The sequence below is a fragment of the Manis javanica genome, chromosome 4, assembly GCF_040802235.1.
Source record: "Manis javanica isolate MJ-LG chromosome 4, MJ_LKY, whole genome shotgun sequence".
Classification (NCBI taxonomy): domain Eukaryota; kingdom Metazoa; phylum Chordata; class Mammalia; order Pholidota; family Manidae; genus Manis; species Manis javanica.
In genome coordinates this window covers 116,647,534-116,673,651 of record NC_133159.1, presented here as the reverse complement: position 1 = coordinate 116,673,651, position 26,118 = coordinate 116,647,534, and the positions used below count along the sequence as shown (strand labels likewise).

The window sequence follows — 26,118 nt, the reverse complement described above, 5'->3', positions numbered from 1 at the left end:
GAGGAGGGTCATCTGCCTCTGGACCACAGTTGACAAACTGTAACTGAAACTGCAGCTAAGGGGGCAACTACTGTGCATTTTGGAAAGGATTCTTGATGACAATAGCGGCAGTTTAATAAGCACTCACTATGTGCCAGGCACAGTGTATGTCCTTTACTTGCTGAATGCTTTATGTGTATCATCTTACTTAATCCCAGAGGAAGGACACTAAGGCTCAGAGCGCCAAATGAACTGTCTGAGGCCACAGAGGCTGTAAGTAGAAGAGCCAGAATTGAATCCAGGTCTGCAGGACTCCAGCGTCTGTGCTCCCGACTGCTGGGCCATGCGACATGGCAGTTCTGAGTGCTCCATATATCGTCGTAACCAGCTTGCATGTGTTTCTTTAGACTACAGCTCCTTTCAAAATCCCTAAATCACAAGCATCTTCCAACCTGGTAGCCTTGGTTACTCGTCATGGGCTTTCTGAAGGGCAGTCTAAAGATGGCAGTGACCCACGGGAATGCTCACATTGTCTCTTAATACAAGGAAGTGAGAGGCAGAAGTCTGAGCAGCAGAACAAGGGAATGTTCGGCAGGTAAAAGACACCATTTCCTTCCAGCCTTTAAATACAAAAACTGTAACAGTACATATATTTCTATTATAAAAACAACCAGGCCAAATTAGCTTAGTAGCTAGCTGGTTTGTGCCTCATGGTTAATTATATGAACTGTGTGCATTTAGAATCTCTGAAACCCGTAGGTGCTTCCTGTAACTGTAAATACAGAGCTCTTCCTGGATTTGCTGAATATTCTATTTCTGCCTTTTGTTTGTTTTAAGTATTGAAATTTATCTCTACCATGAATTTTTTGGCATCTTTTTTGTTTCCTTGTTCTGTGTCTTCCATTAACCTTTTTGACTTAGCTTAAATTACCCTTGTAATTTAAATATATGGATATTTTTTAAAGTATACTTTTCTATTATTAATATCATTGTTCTTTTAGATCTGTCAGTACTGGGAAATTATCAGATCAACAAGTAAAGAAACATTTAGGTGGACATCAGGGCAGCACGGACAGTTTAAATACAGAGCGACCAATGGATATAGGTAAGAACAATCTGGTTTCTTATTAGGCAGGTAATTTTTTTTTTTTTTTTTTTTTTGAGAGGGCATCTCTCATATTTATTGATCAAATGGTTGTTAACAACAATAAAATTCAGTATAGGGGGGTCAACGCTCAATGTACAATCATTAATCCATCTCAAGCCTAATTCTCGTCAGTCTCCAATCTTCTGAAGCATAACGAACAAGTTCTTACATGGTGAACGAATTCTTACATAGTGAATAAATTCTTACATGGTGAACAGTACAAGGGCAGTCATCACAGAAACTTTCGGTTTTGATCATGCAATATGACCTATAAACAATCAGGTCAAATATGAATATTCGTTTGATTTTTATACTTGATTTATATGTTGATCCCACATTTCTCCTATTATTATTATTATTTTTATTTTTAATAAAATGCTGAAGTGGTAGGTAGATGCAAGATAAAGGTAGAAAACATAGTTTAGTGCTGTAAGAAGGCAAATGTAGATGATCAGATGATCAGGTGTGTGCCTATGGACTAAGTATTAATCCAGGCTAGACAAGGGCAGCAAGACATCCACGGATGCAGAAGATTTCTCTCAAAGCAGGGGGGGTGAGGTTCTGAGCCTCACCTCTGTTGATCCCCAAATTCTCACCTGATGGCCCCCCTGTGACTGTGCCTGTCTTAGGTTGTTCCTCCCTTGAGGAATCTTACCCGTCTCTGGCTAACCAGTCATCTTCCGGGGCCATACAGGGAAATGTAAAGTTGGTAAGTGAGAGAGAAGCCATATTGTTTGAAAAGGTTAGCTTTTTACTTCTTTGCAGATTTATGCCCTGTGGCTTCTATGCCCAGCACTTGTCTCGAGGTATCTTTACCACCTGGAGGAATTATGATACTCGGTAAATTCGATATGAGGCACGGATTCTATTTAAGGGTTGTAATTAGGAAGGAAGAAGAAAAGCTATAGATGTAGCATATGAAGGAAACTTGGGAGGATTGATTATTTCTTTGACATATCTTCTTGTATAGTATCTTAAGTATGTATAGGTTTTAAACTACTAACTAATTTGTACACACATATTAACATAATAGGAATATGGTGACATAACCAAAGCAAATCTATAATTGCCATCCATCTCCAGTGAAGCCAAGAAAACCATTTAGGCACCCTAGGCATTTGTGAAAATTTATCTATGATATGATGGATATTGTCCAACTGTACTTGAACCATCAGACAAATTAAAGCAGCCCATTTCTGGGATCTGTTCACATCCCATATGTTCTTTTAACCATAGATAGTCTATAGTCATGAGATTTTGGAGTGCTACAACTTGCACCCCTCCCAACTCCTGGTTGAGTTCCAACAGTACAGATCCGGTCAAATTCGTTGTCTCACTGTATGCACATGCCAGCCTAGACATCTCCCTCCTCATTCTTATGGCAAGTCCAGGAGACGGTGGGCTGGATGCAGCCACAACCACAGCATTGTCCGGATCCCTGTGGAGGCTTTTTGATGATCATCCCCGGCACAAGTCCTCCAGAGAGTGCTGATGCTGGAAGCTCCTCCTCATATCGTATCTTAGTTCATTTTCTGGGTATCCAAGCTAGGCCTTGATCTTCTGCATAGAAACAAACACACCCTTTTAGGCAGGTAATTTTTTAGCATGTACACTAGTTTCCTATTGCTGCTGTAATAGATTACCACAGCTTGGTGGATTAAAACAACACAAATGTATTATCTTACAGTTCTGGAGGTCAGAAGTCCAAAATGGGTCCCTTTTGGCTAAAGTCAGGATGTCAACAGGGCTTGTGTGCCTTCTAGAAGCTTAGGGAAGAAGGCCCTTCTTTGCCTTTGTCAGCTTCTAGAGACTGCCCTCATTCCTGGGCTCCATAGCTCCTTTCCATCTTGAAAGCCAGCAATGACCTGTCTAGATGCTGACCTTTCTGCCTTCCTGTTCTACGTTTAAAGGACTCCTGTGGTTTACACTGAGCCTGCTGGATAACCCAGGATAATCTCTTTATTTTAAGGGCAGCTGGTTAGCAGCTGTAGTTCCATCTGCAGTATTAATTCCCCTTGGCCATGTAGCATAGCCTATTTATAGGTTCCAGGGATTAGAACATGGACATCTTTGGCTGGGGGAGGGGTAATTATTCTACTTATTTGCTTATATTGACTGGGAACCTACTGACCCAGATTTCTTTATTCAGTCCCTGTCATCATTTCATCTTCTTTCTCAGTAGCCCTTCACAATGGGACTTGTTCAGTATCTTAATGATCAGCAGCCTGTGAGTTAGAAGGAATTCTGAACAGGATTGTTTTTTATCAGTAGCATAATACTAGCCAAAGTTACCTTAAACACACTTACACTTGTACTCTTGAGCATTTCTTACAGCAGGTAGATCCTATAAAGAACCATAGGTTACTTACTGAGATCCCTGGCCCTGTCATAGTTGTTCCAGGTACTGTTCTACCCATCCCACATCTAGATTACAAAGGGCAGATTCCACACCCTAAACTGGACTTGTTTAATCATGTTTTCTGGGAATGGATCCTAGGAGTCTGTATCTGTAATAAGCTGCACACATGATTATTGTGTACCCTTAAATTTGAGAATCACTGTTGTAGCCTCTTTGTTCTTGTTTCCTTTACAATTTTTTTATTGTCTCTCCCATGTGCATTCAAAGGGGGAAATATCTGGACAGCAAGTGTGTGATTGAACATGGTTTCTAATCCAAAGGAATGCTGTGGGACTTAATGTTTCACTCTTGCTGCTCCTGTTTGCATGGTTTCTGAAGAGGAGTCCAACATAATTCTTGCCCTGTTCCTCCTTAGGGGATATTTTTTTCCTTTGGCTCTTCTGAGATGTTTTTCTTTCTTTCTTTTTTATTCTCTGAAGTTTGAATATGATATGTCTAGGTGTAGAGTTCTTGGTATTCATTGTCCTTGATGTTCTGTAAGCTTCCTGGATCTGTGGTTTGGTTTTGTCTTTTATTTTGGAAAATTCTCAGTCATTACTACTTGAGAGCTTTCTTCTGTTCTTCTCTCTCTCCTTCTCCTGATATTCCAATTATACATATGTTTTCTTTACCTTTGTAGTTGTCTCACAGTTCTTGGATATTCCATTTTGTTTTTATTTACTTTTCATTCTTCTTTCTCTTTGCTCTCCAGTTTTTGAAGTACCTATTAACTGATTATTTCCTCTACCATGTCCAGTCTGATGAGCTCATCAAATGCATTCTTCATTTCTGTGTCAGTGATTTTGATTTATAGTATTTAGTTCTGATTCTTTCTAGACTTTCCATCTCTCTGCTTATGTACAGTCTGTTCTTACATGTCTACTTTTTCCACTGGAGCCCTTAGCATATTAATTAGGTTATTTAAATTTCTGGCCTGATAATTCCAATATTTGTTCTATTGCTGAGTCTGGTTCTGTTGCCTGCTCTGCCTTTTCAAGTTGTTTTTACTTTTTAGCTTGCCTTTTATTTTTTTGTTGTTGAAAGGCATCATATACTGGATAAAAGGAATTGAGTTAAATAGTTTGAGTTTTTGGTTTATCTGACTAGGAGTTAGGCTGTGTTTAGTGTTTTCTGTAACTGTAGATGTCAGAGGCTAAACTTTTCTCTGCTGTCCTTGTTTTTGTGTCCCCTGTTATCTTTACGCTTTTCTAGGTATCTTTTTCTTAAGTAACATGTAAGCCTTGTCTAACTCTGTATTTACTTTTTTTTTTTTTTTTTTTTTTTAGAGCACAACTGTGTCTGCTTTTATTATTCTTTCATTAGCATAGTGATAATCATCCGGCCTCTCAGGACAAAGGATACATGACAGAAGTCTCACCCCTTCCCTCCTGCTGAGCCCCAGCATCCCAATCCCTTGTTAACTTAGCAAATGTACATTAAGGGTTCACTGTCTGCCAAGCACCCTATTACAGAGATGAAAAATAAAGAAAACCTCAACCCTGCCCACAAATATGTTAAAATTTAATAGACTTCTTTGATTAAGTCATAAATAAAGCATGATTGACATATATATGCATTTTTTTTTCAAGTTTGCTACATTTTAATAGTAGGTTTCTTTTAAGGGATTATTTTTGAGTTCTTGTCAGCAACATCAAACAAAAGGTACTGAGTACTCCACAGGGTACAGAGTGCTGCCAAACACCTTAGAAAATTTACATGACAAGGAGAACATGTGGTTCCTGCCCCTTGAGGATCTTACAGTCCAGGATTTGCATGAACAACAAAGTAATTTATTAAGGCAAATACTTCATCCCCTCAAGCTATTGTGGATTGAATCATTTTTGGAATTAATCTAATCAACAAGAGAGACAAGACTAAATTTGGTTGAGAATTCTTTCAGGATCATACTGTTTTTAACATCCATCATAAACAGAATTGACCTAACAGACAACTGAAAGACTAGCTGTCTTCATGATCCAGGGCTTGAACAACTTAATTGTGGTTACTTGTTCTTTTTTTTTTTTTTTTGAGAGGGCATCTCTCATATTTATTGATCAAATAGTTGTTAACAACAATAAAATTCAGTATAGGGGGGTCAATGCTCAATGTACAATCATTAATCCATCTCAAGCCTAATTCTTGTCAGTCTCCAATCTTCTGAAGCATAACGAACAAATTCTTACATGGTGAACGAATTCTTACATAGTGAATAAATTCTTACATGGTGAACAGTACAAGGGCAATCGTCACAGAAACTTTCGGTTTTGATCACACATTATGAACTATAAACAATCAGGTCAAATATGAATATTCATTTGATTTTTATACTTGATTTATATGTTGATCCCACATTTCTCCCTTTATTATTATTTTTATTTTTATTTTTAATAAAATGCTGAAGTGGTAGGTAGATGCAAGATAAAGGTAGAAAACATAGTTTAGTGCTGTAAGGGGGCAAATGTAGATGATCAGGTGTGTGCCTATGGACTAAGTATTAATCCAAGCTAGACAAGGGCAGCAAAACATCCACGGATGCAGAAGATTTCTCTCAAAGCAGGGGGGATGAGGTTCTGAGCCTCACCTCTGTTGATCCCAATTTCTCACCTGATGGGCCCCCTGCGACTGTGCCTGTCTTAGGTTGTTCCTCCCTTGAGGAATCTTACCCGTCTCTGGCTAACCAGTCATCTTCCGGGGCCATACAGGGAAATATAAAGCTGGTAAGTGAGAGAGAAGCCATATTGTTTGAAAAGGTTAGCTTTTTACTTCTTTGCAGATTTATGCCCTGTGGCTTCTATGCCCAGCACTTGTCTTGAGGTATCTTTACCATCTGGAGGAATTATGATACTCGGTAAATTCGATATGAGGCACGAATTCTACTTAAGGGTTGTAATTAGGAAGGAAGAAAAGCTATAGAGGTAGCTTATGGAAGAAAACAATGGAGGATTGATTATTTCTTTGACATATCTTCTTGTAGAGTACCTTAAGTATGTATAGGTTTTAAACTACTAACTAATTTGCACACACATATTAACATAATAGGAATACGGTGACATAAACAAAGCAGATCTATAATTACCATCCATCTCCAGTGAAGCAAAGAAAACCATTTAGGCACCCGAGGTATTTGTGAAAATTTGTCTATGATATGAAGGATATTGTCCTACTGTACTTGAACAGTCTGAGAAAAATCAGACAAATTAAAGCAGCCCATTTCTGGGATCTGTTCACATCCCATATGTTCTTTTAACCGTAGATAGTCTATAGTCATAAGATTTTGGAGTGCTACACCTTGCACCCCTCCCAACTCCTGGTTGAGTTCCAACAGTACAGATCCAGTCAAATTCATTGTCTCACTGTATGCACATGCCAGCCTAGACATCTCCCTCCTCATTCCTATGGCAAGTCCAGGGGACGGTGGGCTGGATGCAGCCACAACCGCAGCATCGTCCGGATCCCTGTGGAGGCTTTTTGATGATCATCCCCCGGCACAAGTCCTTCAGAGAGTGCTGATGCCGGAAGCTCCTCCTCATATCGTATCTTAGTTCATTTTCTGGGTATCCAAGCTAGGCCTTAATCTTCTGCATAGAAAGAAACAGACCCTTTGCCCACACTTTGACATGCCCTCTATACCACTGTGCAGAACTCATTGGAGGTCAGCACACAGGGACTGCTTTTTTTTTTTTTTATTAAGAGAAAGGAATATTATCAGAAAAGACTACCTCCATAGCTGATCATCTGACACCCTTTAAGTGATCAACATTAAGGATATTTAAAGCATGCGTTGATCTTTGATTTACCAATAGTTTTATCCTATCAAGGAGTAATCCCCCTTTTCTTTCTTTCTTTCTTTCATTTTTTTTTTTTAATCTTTAATCTACACTTACATGAAGAGTACTATGTTTACTATGCTCTCCCCTATATCAGGTCCCCCCTAACAACCACATTATGGTTACTGTCCATCAGCTTAGCAAAATGTTGTAGAATCACTAATTGTCCTCTCTGTGTTGTGCAGCCAACCCTCCCCTTTCTCCCTCCCCCTCCATGCATGCTAATCTTAATACCCCCCTTCTTCTTCCCCCCCCTTATCCCTCTGTGCCCACCCATCCTCCCCAGTTCCTTTCCCTTTGGTACCTGTTAGTCCATTTTTGGGTTTTGTAATTCCGCTGCTGTTTTGTTCCTTCAGTTTTTCCTTTGTTCTTATACTCCTCAGATGAGTGAAATAATTTGGTATTTCTCTTTCTCCGCTTGGCTTATTTCACTGAGCATAATACTCTCTAGCTCCATTCATGTTGCTGCAAATGGTTGGATTTTCAACTTCTTATGGCTGAGTAGTATTCCATTGTGTATATGTACCACATCTTCTTTATCCATTCATCTACCAATGGACATTTAGGTTGCTTCCATTTCTTGGCTATTGTAAATAGTGCTGCAATATACATAGGGGTGCATCTGTCTTTCTCAAACTTGACTGCTGCGTTCTTAGGGTAAATTCCTAGGAGTGGAATTCCTGGGTCAAATGGTAGGTCTGTTTTGAGCATTTTGATGAACCTCCAAACTGCTTTCCACAATGGTTGAACTAATTTACATTCCCACCAGCAGTGTAGGAGGGTTCCCCTTTCTCCACAGCCTTGCCAACATTTGTTGTTGTTTGTCTTTTGGATGGCAGCCATCCTTACTGGTGTGAGGTGATACCTCATTGTAGTTTTAATTTGCATTTCTCTGATAATTAGCAATGTGGAGCATCTTTTCATGTGTCTCTTGGCCATCTGTATTTCTTTTTTAGAGAACTGTCTGTTCAGTTCCTCTGCCCATTTTTTAATTGGGTTATTTGTTTTTTGTTTGTTGAGGCATGTGAGCTCTCTATATATTCTGGATGTCAAGCCTTTATCGGATCTGTCATTTTCAAATATATTCTCCCTTACTGCAGGGTTCCTTTTTGTTCTATTGATGGTGTCTTTCACTGTACAGAAGCTTTTCAGCTTAATGTACTCCCACTTGCTCATTTTTGCTGTTGTTTTCCTTGCCCGGGGAGATATGTTCAAGAAGATGTCACTCATGTTTATGTCTAAGAGGTTTTTGCCTATGTTTTTTTCCTAGAGTTTAATGGTTTCATGACTTACATTCAGGTCTTTGATCCATTTTGAGTTTACCTTTGTATATGGGGTTAGACAATGGTCCAGTTTCATTCTCCTACATGTAGCTGTCCAGTTTTGCCATCACCATCTGTTAAAGAGACTGTCATTTCCCCATTGTATGTCCATGGCTCCTTTATCAAATATTAGTTGACCATATATGTTTGGGTTAATGTCTGGAGTCTCTAATCTATTCCACTGGTCCGTGGCTCTGTTCTTGTGCCAGTACTAAATTGTCTTGATTACTATGGCTTTGTAGTAGTGCTTGAAGTTGGGGAGTGAGATCCCCCCTACTTTATTCTTCTTTCTCAGGATTGCTTTCGCTATTCGGGGTCTTTGGTGTTTCCATATGAATTTTTGAATTATTTGTTCCAATTCATTGAAGAATGTTGCTGGTAGTTTCATAGGGATTGCATCAAATCTGTATATTGCTTTGGGCAGGATGGCCATTTTGACGATATTAATTCTTCCTAGCCATGAGCATGGGATGAGTTTCCATTTATTAGTGTCCCCTTTAATTTCTCCTAAGAGTGACTTGTAGTTTTCAGAGTATAAGTCTTTCACTTCTTTGGTTAGGTTTATTCCTAGGTATTTTATTCTTTTTGATGCAATGGTGAATGGAATTGTTTTCCTGATTTCTCTTTCTATTGATTCATTGTTAGTGTATAGGAAAGCTACAGATTTCTGTGTGTTAATTTTGTATCCTGCAACTTTGCTGTATTCCGATATCAGTTATAGTAGTTTTGGAGTGGAGTCTTTAGGGTTTTTTTATGTACAGTATCATAACATCTGCAAATAGTGACAGTTTAACTTCTTCTTTACCAATCTGGATTCCTTGTATTTCTTTGTTTTGTCTGATTGCCGTGGCTAGGACCTCCAGTACTATGTTAAATAACAGTGGGGAGAGTGGGCATCCCTGTCTTGTTCCCCATCTCAGAGGAAATGCTTTCAGCTTCTCGCTGTTCAGTATAGTGCTGCCTGTGTGTTTATCATATATGGCCTTTATTATGTTGAGGTACTTGCCCTCTATTCCCATTTTGCTGAGAGTTTTTATCATGAATGAATGTTGAATTTAGTCAAATGATTTTTCAGCATCTATGGAGACGATCATGTGGTTTTTGTCTTTCTTTTTGTTGATGTGGTGGATGATGTTGATGGATTTTCGAATGTTGTACCATCCTTGCATCCCTGGGATGAATCCCACTTGGTCATGGTGTATGATCCTTTTGATATACTGTTGAATTCTGTTTGCTAATATTTTATTGTGTATTTTTGCCTCTACATTCATCAGGGATATTGGTCTGTAATTGTCTTTTTTGGTGGGGGTCTTTGCCTGGTTTTGGTATTAGGGTGATGTTGGCTTCATAGAATGAGTTTGGGAGTATTCTCTCTTCTTCTATTTTTTGGAACACTTTAAGGAGAATGGGTATTATGTCTTCTCTGTGTGTCTGATAAAATTCCGAGGTAAATCCGTCCGGCCTCGGGGTTTTGTTCTTGGGTAGTTGTTTGATTACCGTTTCAATTTCTTTGCTTGTAATTGGTTTGTTTAACTTTTGTGTTTCTTCCTTGGTCAGTCTTGGGAGGTTGTATTTTTCTAGGAAGTTGTCCATTTCTTCTAGGTTTTCCAGCTTGTTGGCATATAGGTTTTCATAGTAGTCTTTAATAATTCTTTGTATTTCTGTGGAGTCTGTCGTGATTTTTCCATTCTCATTTCTGATTATGTTGATTTGTGTTGATTCTCTTTTTCTCTTAATAAGTTTGGCTAGAGGCTTATCTATTTTATTTTCTCAAAGAACCAGCTCTTGGTTTCTTTGATTTTTGCTATTGTTTTATTCTTCTCAATTTTGTTTATTTCTTCTCTGATCTTTATTATGTCCCTCCTTCTGCTGACTTTAGGCCTCATTTGTTCTTCTTTTTCCAGTTTCAATAATTGTGATGTTAGACTATTCATTTGGGATTGTTCTTCCTTCTTCAAGTGTGCCTGGATTGCTATATACTTTCCTCTTAAGACTGCTTTCGCTGCGTCCCACAGAAGTTGGGGCTTAGTGTTGTTGTTGTCATTTGTTTCTATATATTCCTTGATCTCTATTTTGATTTGTTCATTGATCCATTGATTATTTAGTAGCATGTTGTTATGCCTCCATGTGTTTGTGAGCCTTTTTGTTTTCTTTGTAGAATTTATTTTTACTTTTATACCTTTGTGGTCTGAAAAATTGGTTCATAGAATTTCAATATTTTGGAATTTACTGAGGCTCTTTTTGTGAGCTAGTATGTGGTCTATTCTGGAGAATGTTCCATGTGCACTTGAGAAGAATGTATATCCTGTTGCTTTTGGATGTAGAGTTCTAGAGATGTCTATTAGGTCCATCTGTTCTAGTGTGTTGTTCAGTGCCTGTGTGTCCTTACTTATTTTCTGCCCAGTGGATCTATCCTTTGGGGTGAGTGGTGTGTTGAAGTCTCCTACAATGAATGCATTGCAGTCTATTTCCCTCTTTATTTCTGTTAGTATTTGCTTCATATATGCTGGTGCTCCTCTGTTGGGTGCATATATATTTAGAATGGTTATATCCTCTTGTTGGACTGAGCCCTTTATCATTATGTAGTATCCTTCTTTATCTCTTGTTACTTTCTTTGTTTTGAAGTCTATTTTGTCTGATATTAGTACTGCAACCCCTGCTTTCTTCTCACTGTTGTTTGCCTGAAATATGTTTTTCCATCCCTTGACTTTTAGTCTATGCTTTTCTTTGGGTTTAAGGTGAGTCTCTTGTAAGCAGCATATAGATGGGTCTTGTTTTTTTATCCATTCTATTACTCTGTGTCTTTTGATTGGTGCATTAAGTCCATTTACATTTAGGGTGACTATTGAGAGATATGTACTTATTGCCATTGCAGACTTTAGATTCGTGGTTACCAAAGGTTCAAGGTTAGCCTCTTTAGTATCTTACTGCCTAACTTAGCTCGCTTATTGAGCTGTTATATACACTGTCTGGAGATTCTTTTCTTCTCTCCCTTCTTATTCCTCCTCCTCCCTTCTTCATATGTTGTGTGTTTTGTTCTGTGCTCTTTTTAGGAGTGCTCCCATCTAGAGCAGTCCCTGTAGGATGCCCTGTAGAGGTGGTTTGTGGGAAGCAAAATCCCTCAGCTTTTGCTTGTCTGGGAATTGTTTAATCCCACCATCATATTTAAATGATAGTTGTGCTGGATACAGTATCCTTGGTTCAAGGCCCTTCTGTTTCATTGCATTAATTATATCATGCCATTCTCTTCTGGCCTGTAGGGTTTCTGTCAAGAAGGCTGATGTTAGCCTGATGGGTTTTCCTTTATAGGTGACCTTTTTCTCACTAGCTGCCTTTAAAACTCTTTCCTTGTCCTTGATCCTTGCCATTTTAATTACTATGTGTCTTGGTGTTGTTCTCCTTGGATCCTTTCTGTTGGGGGTTCTGTGTAATTCCATGGTCTGTTCAATTATTTCCTCCCCCGGTTTGGGGAAGTTTTCAGCAATTATTTCTTCATAGAGACTTTCTATCCCTTTTCCTCTTTCTTCTTCTTCTGGTACCCCTATAATACGAATATTATTCCTTTTGGCTTGGTCACATAGTTCTCTTAGTGTTGTTTCGTTCCTGGAGATCCTTTTATGTCTCTCTATGTCAGCTTCTATACGTTCCTGTTCTCTGGCTTCTATTCCTTCAATGGCCTCTTGCATCTTATCCATTCTGCTTATAAATCCTTCCAGGGTTTGTTTCACTTCTGTGATCTCCTTCCTGACATCTGTGATCTCCCTCTGGACTTCATCTCATTGCTCTTGCATTTTTCTCTGCATCTCATCCCTTTGCTCTTGCATTTTTCTCTGCATCTCTGTCATCATGTTCATGATTTTTATTTTGAATTCTTTTTCAGGAGGACTGGTTAGGTCTGTCTCCTTCTCAGGTGTTGTCTCTGTGATCTTTGTCTGCCTGTAGTTTTGCCTTTTCATGGTGATAGAGATAGTTTGCAGAGCTAGTACAAGTGACCACTGGAAGAGCTTCCCTTCTTGTTGGTTTGTGGCCTTCCTCTCCTGGGAGAATAGCGACCTCTACTGGCTTATGCTTGTCAGCTGTGCGCAGACAGGGCTTCTGCTACCTGCCCGTTTGCTATAGAGTTTATCTCCGCTTTTGCTGTGGGCGTGGCCTGGCTGGGGCCGCTCCTCCAAAGTGGTGGAGCCCTGTTGGAGGGGGAGCGGCCGGAGGCTATTTATCTCCGTAAGGGGCCTTTGTGCTCCCTGTTGCCCATGGGTTTAGAGTGCCCAGAGATCCCCAGATTCCCTGCCTCTGGTCTTAGTGTCCTGTCCTGCCCCTTTAAGACTTCCAAAAAGCACTCTCCAAACCAAAACAACAACAGCAACAATGAGAGAGGGAACAGAAAAAAAAAAAAAAGGTAAAAACACGTGATTTTTTTGTTTTTTTCCTCAGGCGCCGGTCCCAGGCACCCGCTCACTTGTCCTGCTGCCCTGCCTCCCTAGCACTGGGGTCCCTGTCCCTTCAAGCCTTCCAAATAGCACCCGCTCACCGGTCCCGCAGGGAAAAACGCGCGATATTCTTTGTCCTCAGGTGCCGGTCCCAGGCACCCGCTCACCAGTCCCACCGCCCTGCCTCCCTAGCACCAGGGTCCCTGTCCCTTTAAGGCTTCCAAAAAGCACTTGCCAAAAAGAGAAAAAAAAAGGGGAAAAACGCGCGATTTCCTCCGTCCTCAGGCGCCAGTCTCAGGCACCTGCCCACCGGTCCGGCAGGGAAAAATGCGCGATATTCTTTGTCCTCAGTCGCCGGTCCCAGTCACCCGCTCACCGGTCCTGCTCCTCTGCCTCCCTAGCACCAGGGTCCCTTTCCCTTTAAGGCTTCCAAAAAGCACTCTCTAGAAATAGAAAAAGAAAGGGGAAATACGCACGATTTTCTCCATCCTCAGGTGCCGGTCTCAGGCACCCGCCCTCCAGTCCTGCAGGGAAAAACATGGGATATTCTTTGTCCTCAGGCGCCATTCCCAGGCACCTGCTCACCGGTCCTGCCACCCTGCCTCCCTAGCTCCGGGGTCCCTGTCCCTTTAAGGCTTCCAAAAAGCACTCACCAAAAAGAGAAAGAAAATAAAAAGGGGGGGAAATGCGCGATTTCCTCCGTCCTCAGGCGCCAGTCTCAGGCACCCGCCCACAGGTCCCGTAGGGAAAAACGCACGATAATCTTTGTCCTCAGGCGCCAGTCCCAGGCACCCGCTCACTGGTCCCGCCGCCCTGCCTCCCTAGCAACGGGGTCCCTGTCCCTTTAAGGCTTCCAAAAAGCACTCGCCAAAAAGAGGAAAAAAAAAGGGGAAAAATGCGCGATTTCCTCCGTCCTCAGGCGCCGGTCTCAGGCACCCGCCCACCGGTCCCATAGGGAAAAACGCACAATAATCTTTATCCTCAGGCACCGGTCCCAGGCACCCGCTCACCGGTCCCGCCGTCCTGCCTCCCTAGCAACGGGGTCCCTGTCTCTTTAAGGCTTCCAAAAAGCAGTCGCCAAAAAAAAAAACCTCCGGTTTCTTTCCTCCCGCCGGGAGCTGGGGGGAGGGGCGCTCGGCTCCCACCGTTCCGGGGCTTGTATCTTACCCCTTTTGCAAGGTGCTGGGTTCTTGCAGGTGTGGATGTGGTCTGGATGTTGTCCTGTGTCCTCTGGTCTCTATTTTAGGAAGAGTTTTCTTTGTTATATTTTCATAGCTCTATGTGTTTTTGGGAGGAGATTTCCACTGCTCTACTCACGCCGCCATCCTGGCTCTGCCCCTCTGTATTTACTTTTAAAAGTTTTATAGCTTCACTCTTACATTTAGATCTATGATCCACTTTGACTTAATTATTTGGGGTGATGTGATTAGAGGTCCACCTTGATTCTTTTGCATGTCCCAGGACTATTTATTGAAAAGATGAGTCTTCCCCTGATTTGAATTGTTCTGTCAGCCTTGTAAAAATAAATTGACCATTGTGTTTATTTCTGCACTATTCTGTTTCATTGATATATGTGTCCTTTTATGTATCACACTGCCTTGATTACTTTAGCTTTATAGTAAGTTTTGAAACCAGGAAATGTGAGTCTTCCATCTTTGTTCTTTTTCAAGATTGTTTTGGTCATTCTGGGTCCTTGAGTTTCCATTATGAGTTTTAGCATCTTCTTGTCAGTTTCTGCAAACCAGCTAGGATTTTGACAGGGATTTTATTAAATTTATAGATCAATTTGAAGAGAATTGCCATCTTAACAATATTAAGTCTCCTGATCTATGAATGTAGAATTTGTTCCCATTTATTTAGGTCTAGTTTACTTCATCAGTGTTTTGTAGTTTTTTTTAAATTTTATTTTGGTATCATTAATCGACAATTACATGGAGGACATTATGTTTACTAGGCTCCCCACTTCACGAAGTCCCCCCCCACATACCCGTTCACAGTCACTGTCCATCGGCATAGTAAGATGATGTAAAATCACTACTTGTCTTCTCTGTGTTGCACAGCCCTCCCCGTGCCCACCCAACACTATACATGTTAATCGTAATGCCCCCTTTCTTTTTTCCTGCCCTTATCCCCCGCTTCCCACCCATCCTCCCCAGACCCTTTCCCTTTGGTAACTGTTAGTCCATTCTTGGGTTCTGTGCTTCTGCTGCTGTTTTGTTCCTTCAGTTTTCTTTTGTTCTTATACTCCACATATGAGTGAAATCATTTGGTACTTGTCTTTCCCACCTGGCTTATTTCACTGAGCAAAATATCCTCTAGCTCCATCCATGTTGTTGCAAATGGTAGGATCTGTTTTTTTCTTACAGCTGAGTAATATTCCATTGTGTACATATACCACATCTTCTTTATCCATTCATCTACTAATGGACATTTAGGTTGCTTCCATATCTTGGCTATTGTAAATAGTGCTGCGATAAACATAGGGGTGCATCTGTCTTTTTCAAACTGGAGTGCTGCATTCTTAGGGTAAATTCCTAGAAGTGGAATTCCTGGGTCAAATAGTATTTCTATTTTGAGCATTTTGAGGAACCTCCATACTACTTTCCACAATGGTTGAACTAATTTACATTCACACCAGCAGTGTAGTAGGGTTCCCCTTTCTCCACAACCTCGCAAACATTTGCAGTTGTTTGTCTTTTGGATGGTAGCCATCCTTACTGTTGTGAGATGATATCTCACTGTGGTTTTAATTTGCATTTCTCTGATGACAAGCAATGTGGAGCATCTTTTCATGTGTCTGTTGGCCATCTGAATTTCTTCTTTAGAGAACTGTCTATTCAGCTCCTCTGCCCATTTTTTAATTGGATTATTTGCTTTTTGTCTGTTGAGGTGTGTGACCTCTTTATCTATTTTGGATGTCAACGCTTTATCGGATCTGTCATTTATAAATACATTCTCCCATACTGTAGGATGCCTTTTTGTTCTATTGGTGGTGTCTTTTGCTGTACAGAAGCTTTTCAGCTTGATATAGTCCCACTTGTTCATTTTTGCTTTTGTTTCCCTTGCCTGGGAAGATATGTTCATGAAGAAGTCACTCATATTTATGGCCAAGAGATTTTTCCTATGTTTTTTCTAAGAGTTTTATGGTTTCATGACTTACATTCAGGTGTTTGATCCATTTTGAATTTATTTTTGTGAATGGGGTTAAACAGTGATCCAGTTTCTTTCTCTTACATGTAGTTGTCCAGTTTTGCCAACATCAGCTGTTGAAGAGGCTGTCATTTCCCCATTGTATGTCCATGGCTCCTTTATCATATATTAATTGACCATATATGCTTGGGTTTATGTCTGGACTCTCTATTCTGTTCCACTGGTCTGTGGCTCCATTCTTGTGCCAGTACCAAATTGTCTTGATTACTGTGGCTTTGTAGTAGAGCTTGAAGTTGGGGCATGAGATCCCCCCACTTTATTCTTACTTCTCAGGATTGCTTTAGCTTTTCGGGGTCTTTGGTGTTTCCATATGAATTTTTGGACTATTTGTTCCAGTTCATTGAAGAATGCTGTTGGTAATTTGATAGGGCATCGAATCTGTATATTGCTTTGGGAAGTATGGCCATTTTGACGATATTAATTCTTCCTAGCCAGGAGAATGGGATGAGTTTCCATTTGTTAGTGTCCCCTTTAATTTTCTTAGGAGTGTCTTATAGTTTTCAGGGTATAGGTCTTTCACTTCTTTGGTTAGGTTTATTCCTAGGTATTTTATTCTTTTTGATGCTATTGTGAATGGAATTGTCTTCCTGATTTCTCTATTAGTTCATTGTTAGTGTATAGGAAAGCCACAGATTTCTATGTGTTAATTTTGTATCCTGCCACGTTGCTGAATTCCGATATTAGCTCTAGTAGTTTCAGAGTGGAGTCTATAGGGTTTTTTATGTACGATATCATGTCATCTGCAAATAGTGACAGTTTAACTTCTTCTTTACCAATCTGGATTCCTTGTATTTCTTTGTTTTGTCTAATTGCCGTGGCTGGGACCTCCAGTACTGTGTTGAATAACAGTGGGGAGAGTGGGCATCCCTGTCTTGTTCCCGATCGCAGAGGAAAAGCTTTCAGCTTCTCACTGTGCAGTTTGATGTTGGCTGTGGGTTTATGATATATGGCCTTTATTATGTTGAGGTACTTGCCCTCTATACCCATTTTGTTGAGATCTTTTTTTTTAAAATCTATGAACTGGAGATAACCATTTATTTAGGTTGTCTTTAATTTCTCTCACAATGTTTTGTAGTTTTTTTTCTTCTTTTTTTGAGAGGGCATCTCTCATATTTATTGATCAAATGGTTGTTAACAACAATAAATTCTGTATAGGGGACTCAATGCACAATCATTAATCAACCCCTAGCCTAATTCTCAACAGTCTCCAATCTTCTGAAGCATAACGAAGAAGTTCTTACATGGTGAACAAATTCTTACATAGTGAATAAGTTCTTACATGGTGAACAGTGCAAGGGCAGTCATCACAGAAACTTTTGGTTTTTATCACGCATTATGAACTATAAACAATCAGGTCAAATATGAATATTCGTTTGATTTTTATACTTGATTTATATGTGAATCCCACATTTCTCCATTGTTATTATTATTAGTAGTAGTAGTATTTTTAAATAAAATGCTGAAGTGGTAGGTAGATGCAAGATAAAGGTAGAAAACATAGTTTAGTGCTGTAAGAGGGCAAATGTAGATGATCAGGTGTGTGCCTGTAGACTAAGTATTAATCCAAGCTAGACAAGGGCAACAAAACATCTACGGATGCAGAAGATTTCTCTCAAAACAGGGGGGGGTGAGGTTCTAAGCCTCACCTCTGTTGAGTCCCATTTTCTCACCTGATGGCCCCCCTGTGACTGTGCCTGTCTTACGTTGTTCCTCCCTTGAGGAATCTTACCCATCTCTGACTAACCAGTCATCTTCCGGGGCCATACAGGGAAATGTAAAGTTGGTAAGTGAGAGAGAAGCCATATTGTTTGAAAAGGTTAGCTTTTTACTTCTTTGCAGATTTATGCCCTGTGGCTTCTATGCCCAGCGTTTGTCTTGAGGTATCTTTACCACTTGGAAGAATATGATATTCAGTAATTTCGATATGAGGTACAAATTCTATTTAGGGATTGTAATTAGGAAGGAAGAAGAAAAGCTATAGAAGTAGCAGGTGGAAGAAAACATGGGAAGATTGATTATTTCTTTGACATATCTTCTTGTAGACTAAAATAAGCATGTATAGGTTTTAAACTACTAATTAAATTGCGTACACACATTAACATAATAGGAATACAGCTGCATAATCAAAGCAGACCTACAATTACCAGCCATCTCCAGTGAAACCAAGAAAACCAGTTAGGCACCCTAGGTATTTGTGAAAACTTATCAATGATATGATGGATATTGTCTAACTGAATTTGAATAGTTTGAGAAACATCAGACAAATTAAAACAACACATTCCTGGGAACTGTTCATATCCCATATGTTCTTTTAACAGTAGACAGTCTATAGTTGCAAGATTTTGGAGCGCTGCAACTTGCACTTCTCCTAATTCTTGGTTGAGTTCCAACAGTATAGATCCAGTCAAATTTGTTCTTTTACTGTATGCACAGGCCAGCTTAGATATCTCCTTCTTCATTCCAATGGCAAGTCCAGGAACTGGTGGGATGAATGCAGCTACAACTGCAACAGCACCAGGATCTTTGTTGAAGTTTTTTGATGGTCATCTTCTGGCATGAGTCTTCCAGAGAGTGCTGATGTTGGAAGTTCTTTTTTCATATCATATCTTAGTTCATTTTCAGGGTAGCCAAATTAGGCTTTGATCCTCTGTATAAACACAAACAAACCCTTTGCCTACCCTTTTATATGCCCTTTATAACATTGTGTAGAACTCATTGGAGGTCACCACACAGGAACTGCTTTTTTTTTTGTTATCATTAATCTACACTTACATGATGAATATTATGTTTACTAGGCTCTCCCCTATACCAGGTCCTCCCTATAAACCCCTTTACAGTCACTGCCCATCAGCATAGCAAAGTATTGTAGAATCACTACTTGTCTTCTCTGTGTTGTACAGCCCTCCCCTTTCTCCCACCCCCCATGCATGCTAATCTTAATACCCCCCTTTTTCTTCCCCCCCTTATCCCTCCCTACCCACCCATCCTCCCCAGTCCCTTTCCCTTTGGTACCTGTTAGTCCATTCTTGAGGTCTGTGATTCTGCTGCTGTTTTGTTCCTTCAGTTTTTCCTTTGTTCTTATACTCCACAGATGAGTGAAATCATTTGGTATTTCTCTTTCTCTGCTTGGCTTATTTCGCTGAGCATGATACCCTCCAGCTCCATCCATGTTGCTGCAAATGGTAGGATTTGCCCTCTCCTTATGGCTGAGTAATATTCCATTGTGTATATCTACCACATCTTCTTTATCCATTCATCTACCAATGGACATTTAGGTTGTTTCCAATTCTTGGCTATTGTAAATAGTGCTGCGATAAACATAGGGGTGCATCTGTCTTTTTCAAACTGGAGTGCTGCATCCTTAGGGTAAATTCCTAGGAGTAGAATTCCTGGGTCAAATGGTAAGTCTATTTTGAGCATTTTGAGGAACCTCCATACTGCTTTCCACAATGGTTGAACTAATCTACATTCCCACCAGCAGTGTAGGAGGGTACCCTTTTCTCCACAACCTCGCCAACATTTTTTGTTGTTTGTCTTTTGGATGGTAACAATCTTTACTGTTGTGAAGTGATATCTCATTGTGGTTTTAATTTGCATTTCTCTGATAATTAGCGATGTGGAGCATCTTTTCATGTGTCTCTTGGCCATCTGTATTTCTTTTTTAGAGAACTGTCTGTTCAGTTCCTCTGCCCATTTTTTAATTGGATTATTTGTTTTTTGTTTGTTGAGGTGGGTGTGCTCTTTATATATTTTGGACGTCAAGCCTTTATCGGATCTGTCATTTATGAATATATTCTCCCATACTGTAGGGTACTTTTTTTTTCTATTGATGGTGTCTTTTGCAGTACAGAAGCTTTTCAGCTTAATATAATCCCACTTGTTCATTTTTGCTGTTGTTTTCTTTTCCCAGGGAGATATGTTCAAGAAGAGGTCCCTCATGTTTATGTCTAAGAGGTTTTTGCCTACGTTTTTTTCTAAGAGTTTTATGGTTTCATGACTTACATTCAGGTCTTTGATCCATTTTGAATGTACTTTTGTGTATGGGGTTAGAGAATGGTCCAGTTTCACTGTCTTACATGTAACTGTCCAGTTTTGTCAGCACTATCTGTTGAAGAGACTGTCGTTTCGCCATTGTATTTCCATGGCTCCTTTATCAAATATTAGTTGACCATATATGTTTGGGTTAATGTCTGGAGTCTCTAATCTGTTCCACTGGTCTGTGGCTCTGTTCTTGTGCCAGTACCAAATTGTCTTGATTATGGCTTTGTAGTAGAGCTTGAAGTTGGGGAATGAGATCCCCCCTACTTTATTCTTCTTTCTCAGGATTACTTTGGCTATTTGGGGTCTTTGGTGTTTCCATATGCATTTTTGAACTATTTGTTCCAGTTTGTTGAAGAATGTTGCTGGTAATTTGATAGGGATTGCATCAAATCTGTATATTGCTTTGGGCAGGATGGCCATTTTGATAATATTAATTTTTCCTAGCCACGAGCATGGGATGAGTTTTCCATCTGTTAGTGTCCCCTTTAATTTCTCTTAAGAGTGATTTGTAGTTTTCAGGGTATAGGTCTTTCACTTCTTCGGTTAGGTTTATTCCTAGGTATTTTATTCTTTTTGATGCAATTGTGAATGGAGTTGTTTTCCTGATTTCTCTTTCTATTGGTTCATTGTTGGTGTATAGGAAAGCTACAGATTTCTGTGTGTTAATTTTGTATCCTGCAACTTTGCTGTATTCCAATATCAGTCCTAGTAGTTTTGGAGTGGAATCTTTAGAGTTTTTTTATGTACAATATTATGCATCTGCAAATAGTGACAGTTTGACTTCTTTTCCAATCTGGATGCTGTGTATTTCTTTGTTTTGTCTGATTTCCATGGCTATGACCTCCAGAGTAGTATGTTGAGTAACAGTGGGGAGAGTGGGCCTCCTTGTGTTGTTCCTGATCTTAGAGGAAAAGCTTTCAGCTTCTCGCTGGTAAGTGTGATGTTGGCTGTGGGTTTGTCATATATGGCCTTTATTATGTTGAGGTACTTGCCTTCTATACCCATTTTGTTGAGAGTTTTTATCATGAATGGATGTTGAATTTTGTCAAATGCTTTGTCAGCATCTATGGAGATGGTCATGTGGTTTTTGTCTTTCTTTTTGTTGATGTGGTGAATGATGTTGATGGATTTTCTAATGTTGTACCATCCTTGCACCACTGGGTTGAATCCCACTGGTCATGGTGTATGATCCTTTTGATGTTTTTTTGAATTCGGTTTGCTAGTATTTTGTTGAGTATCTTTGCAGTTACATTCATCAGGGATATTGGTCTGTAGTTTTCTTTTTTGGTGAGGTCTTTGCCTGATTTTGGTATTAGGGTGATATTGGCTTCATAGAATGAGTTTGGGAGTATTCCCTCCTCTTCTATTTTTTGGAAAAGTTTAAGGAGACTGGGTATTATGTCTTCTCTGTATGTCTGATAAAATTCCGAGGTAAATCCATCTGGCCCGGGGGTTTTGTTCTTGGGTAGTTTTTTGATTACCGCTTCAATTTCGTTGCTGGTAATTGGTCTGTTTAGATTTTCTGTTTCTTTCTGGGTCAGTCTTGGAAGGTTGTATTTTTCTAGGAAGTTCTCCATTTCTCCTAGGTTTCCCAGCTTGTTAGCATATAGGTTTTCATAGTACTCTCTAATAATTCTTTGTATTTCTGTGGGGTGTGTCGTGATTTTTCCTTTCTTGTTTCTGATTCTGTTCATGTGTGTTGACTCTCTTTTCCTCTTAATAAGTCTGGCTAGAGGCTTATCTATTTTATTTATTTTCTCAGAGAACCAGCTCTTGGTTTCATTTATTTTTGCTATTGTTTTATTCTTCTCAGTTTTATTCATTTCTTCTCTGATCTTTATTTTGTCCCTCCTTCAGCTGACCTTAGGCCTCATTTGTTCTTCTTTTTCCAATTTCGATAATTGTGACATTAGACCATTCATTTGGGATTGTTCTTCTTTCTTTAAATATGCCTGGATTACTATATACTTTCCTCTTAAGACTGCTTTTCCTGTATCCCACAGTAGTTGGACCTTTGTGTTGTTGTTGTCATTTGTTTCCATATATTGCTGGATCTCCATTTTAATTTGGTCATTGGTTCATTGATTATTTAGGAGCATGTTGTTAAGCCTCCATGTGTTTGTGAGCCTTTTTGAGTTCTTTGTACAGTTTATTCTAGTTTTATGCCTTTGCGGTCTGAAAAGTTGGTTGGTAGTATTTCAATCTTTTTGAATTTACTGAGGCTCTTTTTGTGGCCTAGTATGTGGTCTATTCTTGAGAATGTTCCATGTGCACTTGAGAAGAATGTGTATCCTGTTGCTTTTGGATGTAGAGTTCTATAGATGTCTATTATGTCCATCTGTTCTAGTGTGTTGTTCAGTGCCTCTGTGTCCTTACTTATTTTCTGTCTGGTGGATCTGTCCTTTGGAGTGAGTGGTGTGTTGAAGTCTCCTGGAATGAATGCATTGCATTCTATTTCCTCCTTTAGTTCTGTTAGTATTTGTTTCAGATATGTTGGTGCTCCTGTATTGGGTGCAAATATATTTATAATGGTTATATCCTCTTGTTGGACTGAGCCCTTTATCATTATGTAATGTCCTTCTTTATCTTTTGTTACTTTCTTTATTTTGAAGTCTGTTTTGTCTGATACTAGTATTGCAACACCTGCTTTTTTCTCTCTGTTGTTTGCATGAGATATCTTTTTCCATCCCTTGACTTTAAGTCTGTGCATGTCTTTGGGTTTGAGGTGAGTCTCTTGTAAGCAGCATATGGATGGATCTTGCTTTTTCATCCATTCCATTACTCTGTGTCTTTTGATTGGTGCATTCAGTCCATTTATATTTAGGGTGATTATTGAAAGGTATGTACTTATTGCCATTGCAGGCTTTATGTTTGTGGTTACCAAAGGTCCAGGGTTAGCTTCTTTACTATGTTAGTGTCTGACTTATCTCTCTTGTTGAGCTATTATAAACATGGTCTGATGATTCTTTATTTCTCTCCCTTCTTATTCCTCCTCCTCCCTTCTTCATATGTTGGGTGTTTTGTTCTGTGCTCTTTTTAGGAGTACTCCCATCTAGAGCAGTCCCTGTAAGATGCCCTGTAGAGGTTGTTTGTGGGATGCAAATTCCCTCAACTTTTGCTTGTCTGGGAATTGTTTAATCCCTCCTTCATATTTAAATGATAATCGTGCTGGATACAGTAATCTTGGTTCAAGGCCCTTCTGTTTCATTGCATTAAGTATATCATGCCATTCTCTTCTGGCCTGTAGGGTTTCTGTTGAAAAGTCTGATGATAGCCTGATGGGTTTTCCTTTGTAGGTGACCTTTTTCTTTTCTATGCCCTCCTTGGGTCTCTTGTCATGGGAGTTCTGTGTACCTCTGTGGTGTGAGAGGCCATTTCCTCCCCTAGTTTGGGGAAGTTTTCAGCAATTATTTCTTCAGGGACACTTTCTATCCCTTTTTCTCTCTCTTCTTCTTCTGGTACCCCTATAATGTGAATATTGTTTCATTTTGATTGGTCACACAGTTCTCTTAATATTCTTTCATTCCTGGAGATCCTTTTATCTCTCTTTGCATCAGCTTCTCTGCGTTCCTGTTCTCTGTTTTCTAGTCCATTAAGGTCTCTTGCATCTCGTCCATTCTGCTTTGAAATCCTTCCAGAGATTGTTTTATATCTGTATTCTCCTTCCTTAGTTTTTGCATATTTCTCTGCAAGTCCATCAGCATGGTTATGACTTTTGTTTTGAACTGTTTTTCAGGAAGATTGATTAAATCTATCTCCCCAGCTTCCTTCTCAGGGGAAGATGTAGAAGATGTTGAAGCTGTCTGGGTTAGTCTTGTCTGGATCAAGTTTTTTTGCCTTTTCATGTTGATAGGTGCAGTGGTATGCTATTGACTGGTCTGTCAGGTGGGAGAGTCCAGACTCTTTCCACTTGCTCCTGGCCTTTCTTTACTGGAACAACTGCAACCCCTAGTGCCTTCTGTTGGGCAATTGCATGTAGACCGGGTCTCTCTATCTTGCCTGCCCAGGTATGGAGGAAGCTCCCTTGCTGTGGGCGTGGCCAGCCTCAGGCTGCTGCTCTGCTATTGCGGGGCCCCGGAGGGGTAATGGACGGGGGGCTGTTTGGCTGTTTACCTCCGTGAGGGGTCTCAGAGCTGTTGCCCAGGGGTTTACTGTGCCCGGAGTTCCCTGGAATTTCCAGCTGCTAGACTGTGGTCCGGGATGCTTCCATCCAGCTCTGGGGTCCCTGTCCCTTTAAGAATTTCAAAAAGCACTTGCTTTTCTTTGTCTCAGGGGTGCCGCCTGTGGGGACCCGCTCACAGGTCTTACTGTCCTGCTTCCCTAGTTTCCAGCACCCCACGCATGCACTGTGTGTCTGCACTCTGGTGCGGATGGCTAGGGCTGGGTGTTTAGCAGTCCTGGGCTCCCTCTCCCTCCCTGCTCTGACTCCTCTCCTCCTTCCGGGAGCTGGGGTGAGGGGCCTTGAGTCCCGCTGGGCTGCGGCTTGTATCTTACCCCCTTTGCGAGACACTGGGTTCTTGCAGGTGTGAATGTAGTCTGGCTATTGTCCTGTGTCTTCTGGTCTCTCTTTTAGGGATAATTGTATTTGTTGTATTTTCAAAAATATATATGTTTTTGGGAGGAGATTCCCACTGTCCTACTTGGCTTCATTCCCACCATCTTGGCTTCACCTTCTGTAGTTTTTAAAATAGAAGTTTTTTACTTCTTTTGTCAAGTTTATTCCTAATTATTATTTTGGATACTATTTAAATTGTGATTAGTTTCTTAATATCATTTTCAAATTGCTTATTGCGAATGTATAAGAGATAGAATTTATTTTTATATGTTACTCTTATACCCTGCAACTTTGCTGAACACATTTGTTAGTTCAAATAGCTTTCCAGTGGATTACTTAGGATTTTCATTATACAAGGTCATGCCATCTGTGAATAGAGGTAGTTTTACTTCTTTCCAATTTGGATGCCTTATATTTCTTCCCCCTCATGCTCCCCCACCCCAAGTTGCGATGGCTGGAACCTTTAATACAGTGTTGAATAGAAGCAGTGAGAGCAGACATCCTTGTGTTTTTCCTGATTTTAGGGAGAAAGCATTCCGTCTTTCACCATTAAGTATGTTTATAGATTTTTCATAGATGTTTTTCATCAGGTGAGGAAATTCACTTTCATTCCTAATATATTGAGTGTTATATATTACATTAATTGATTTTTGCATGTTTAACGAACCAACTTGGCAATGCAAAGGTAAATCACACTTGGTTATGTTGTACAATCCTTTTTATATGTTGTCAGATTCAGATAGCTAGTATTTTTTTGTGAGATGTCTGCATGAATAGTCATGAGTTATTAGTTTATAGTTTTCTTGTGATGTATTCATCTGGTTTTGGTATGGTTTGGTAAGACTGGCCTCATAGAGTGAATTTAGATGTGTTCATTCCAGAGTTTTGGAAGAGTTTATGAAGAATTACTATTCTCTAGATATTTGGTAGAATCCACCTGTCAAACCTTCTCAGCCTGGGCTTTTCTTTTGGGGAAGTTTTGATTAACTAGCTCATTAACTAGCTCACTCTATTTATTAGAGATCTATTCAGATTTTTAAATTCTTCTTGAGTCATATTCTGGGATGTTCATAGTAGTCCCTTAAACTTCTAATTTTTCTAAAGTCAGTAGTGATATCCACTCTTTCATTTCTGATTTTAATATTTGAATCTTTTTTTCTTAGTCAAGCTAAAGGCTTGTGAATTTTTATTTCTTCAGAGAACCAACTTTTT

General features: G+C 39.9%; 1 protein-coding gene across 6 annotated transcripts in view; it reads left to right on the top strand.

Moving 5' to 3' along the window:
- ULK2 (unc-51 like autophagy activating kinase 2) overlaps positions 1–26,118 on the top strand; it is a 163,639-nt gene that overhangs the window by 123,143 nt on the left and 14,378 nt on the right. For all 6 annotated transcript variants that reach the window (XM_037012928.2, XM_037012924.2, XM_037012937.2 and 3 more), the window contains 2 exons: positions 387–574; positions 981–1,084. In XM_037012928.2, coding sequence (XP_036868823.1) covers positions 387–574; positions 981–1,084 — 292 coding nt within the window. The remainder of the gene's footprint in view (positions 1–386; positions 575–980; positions 1,085–26,118) is intronic.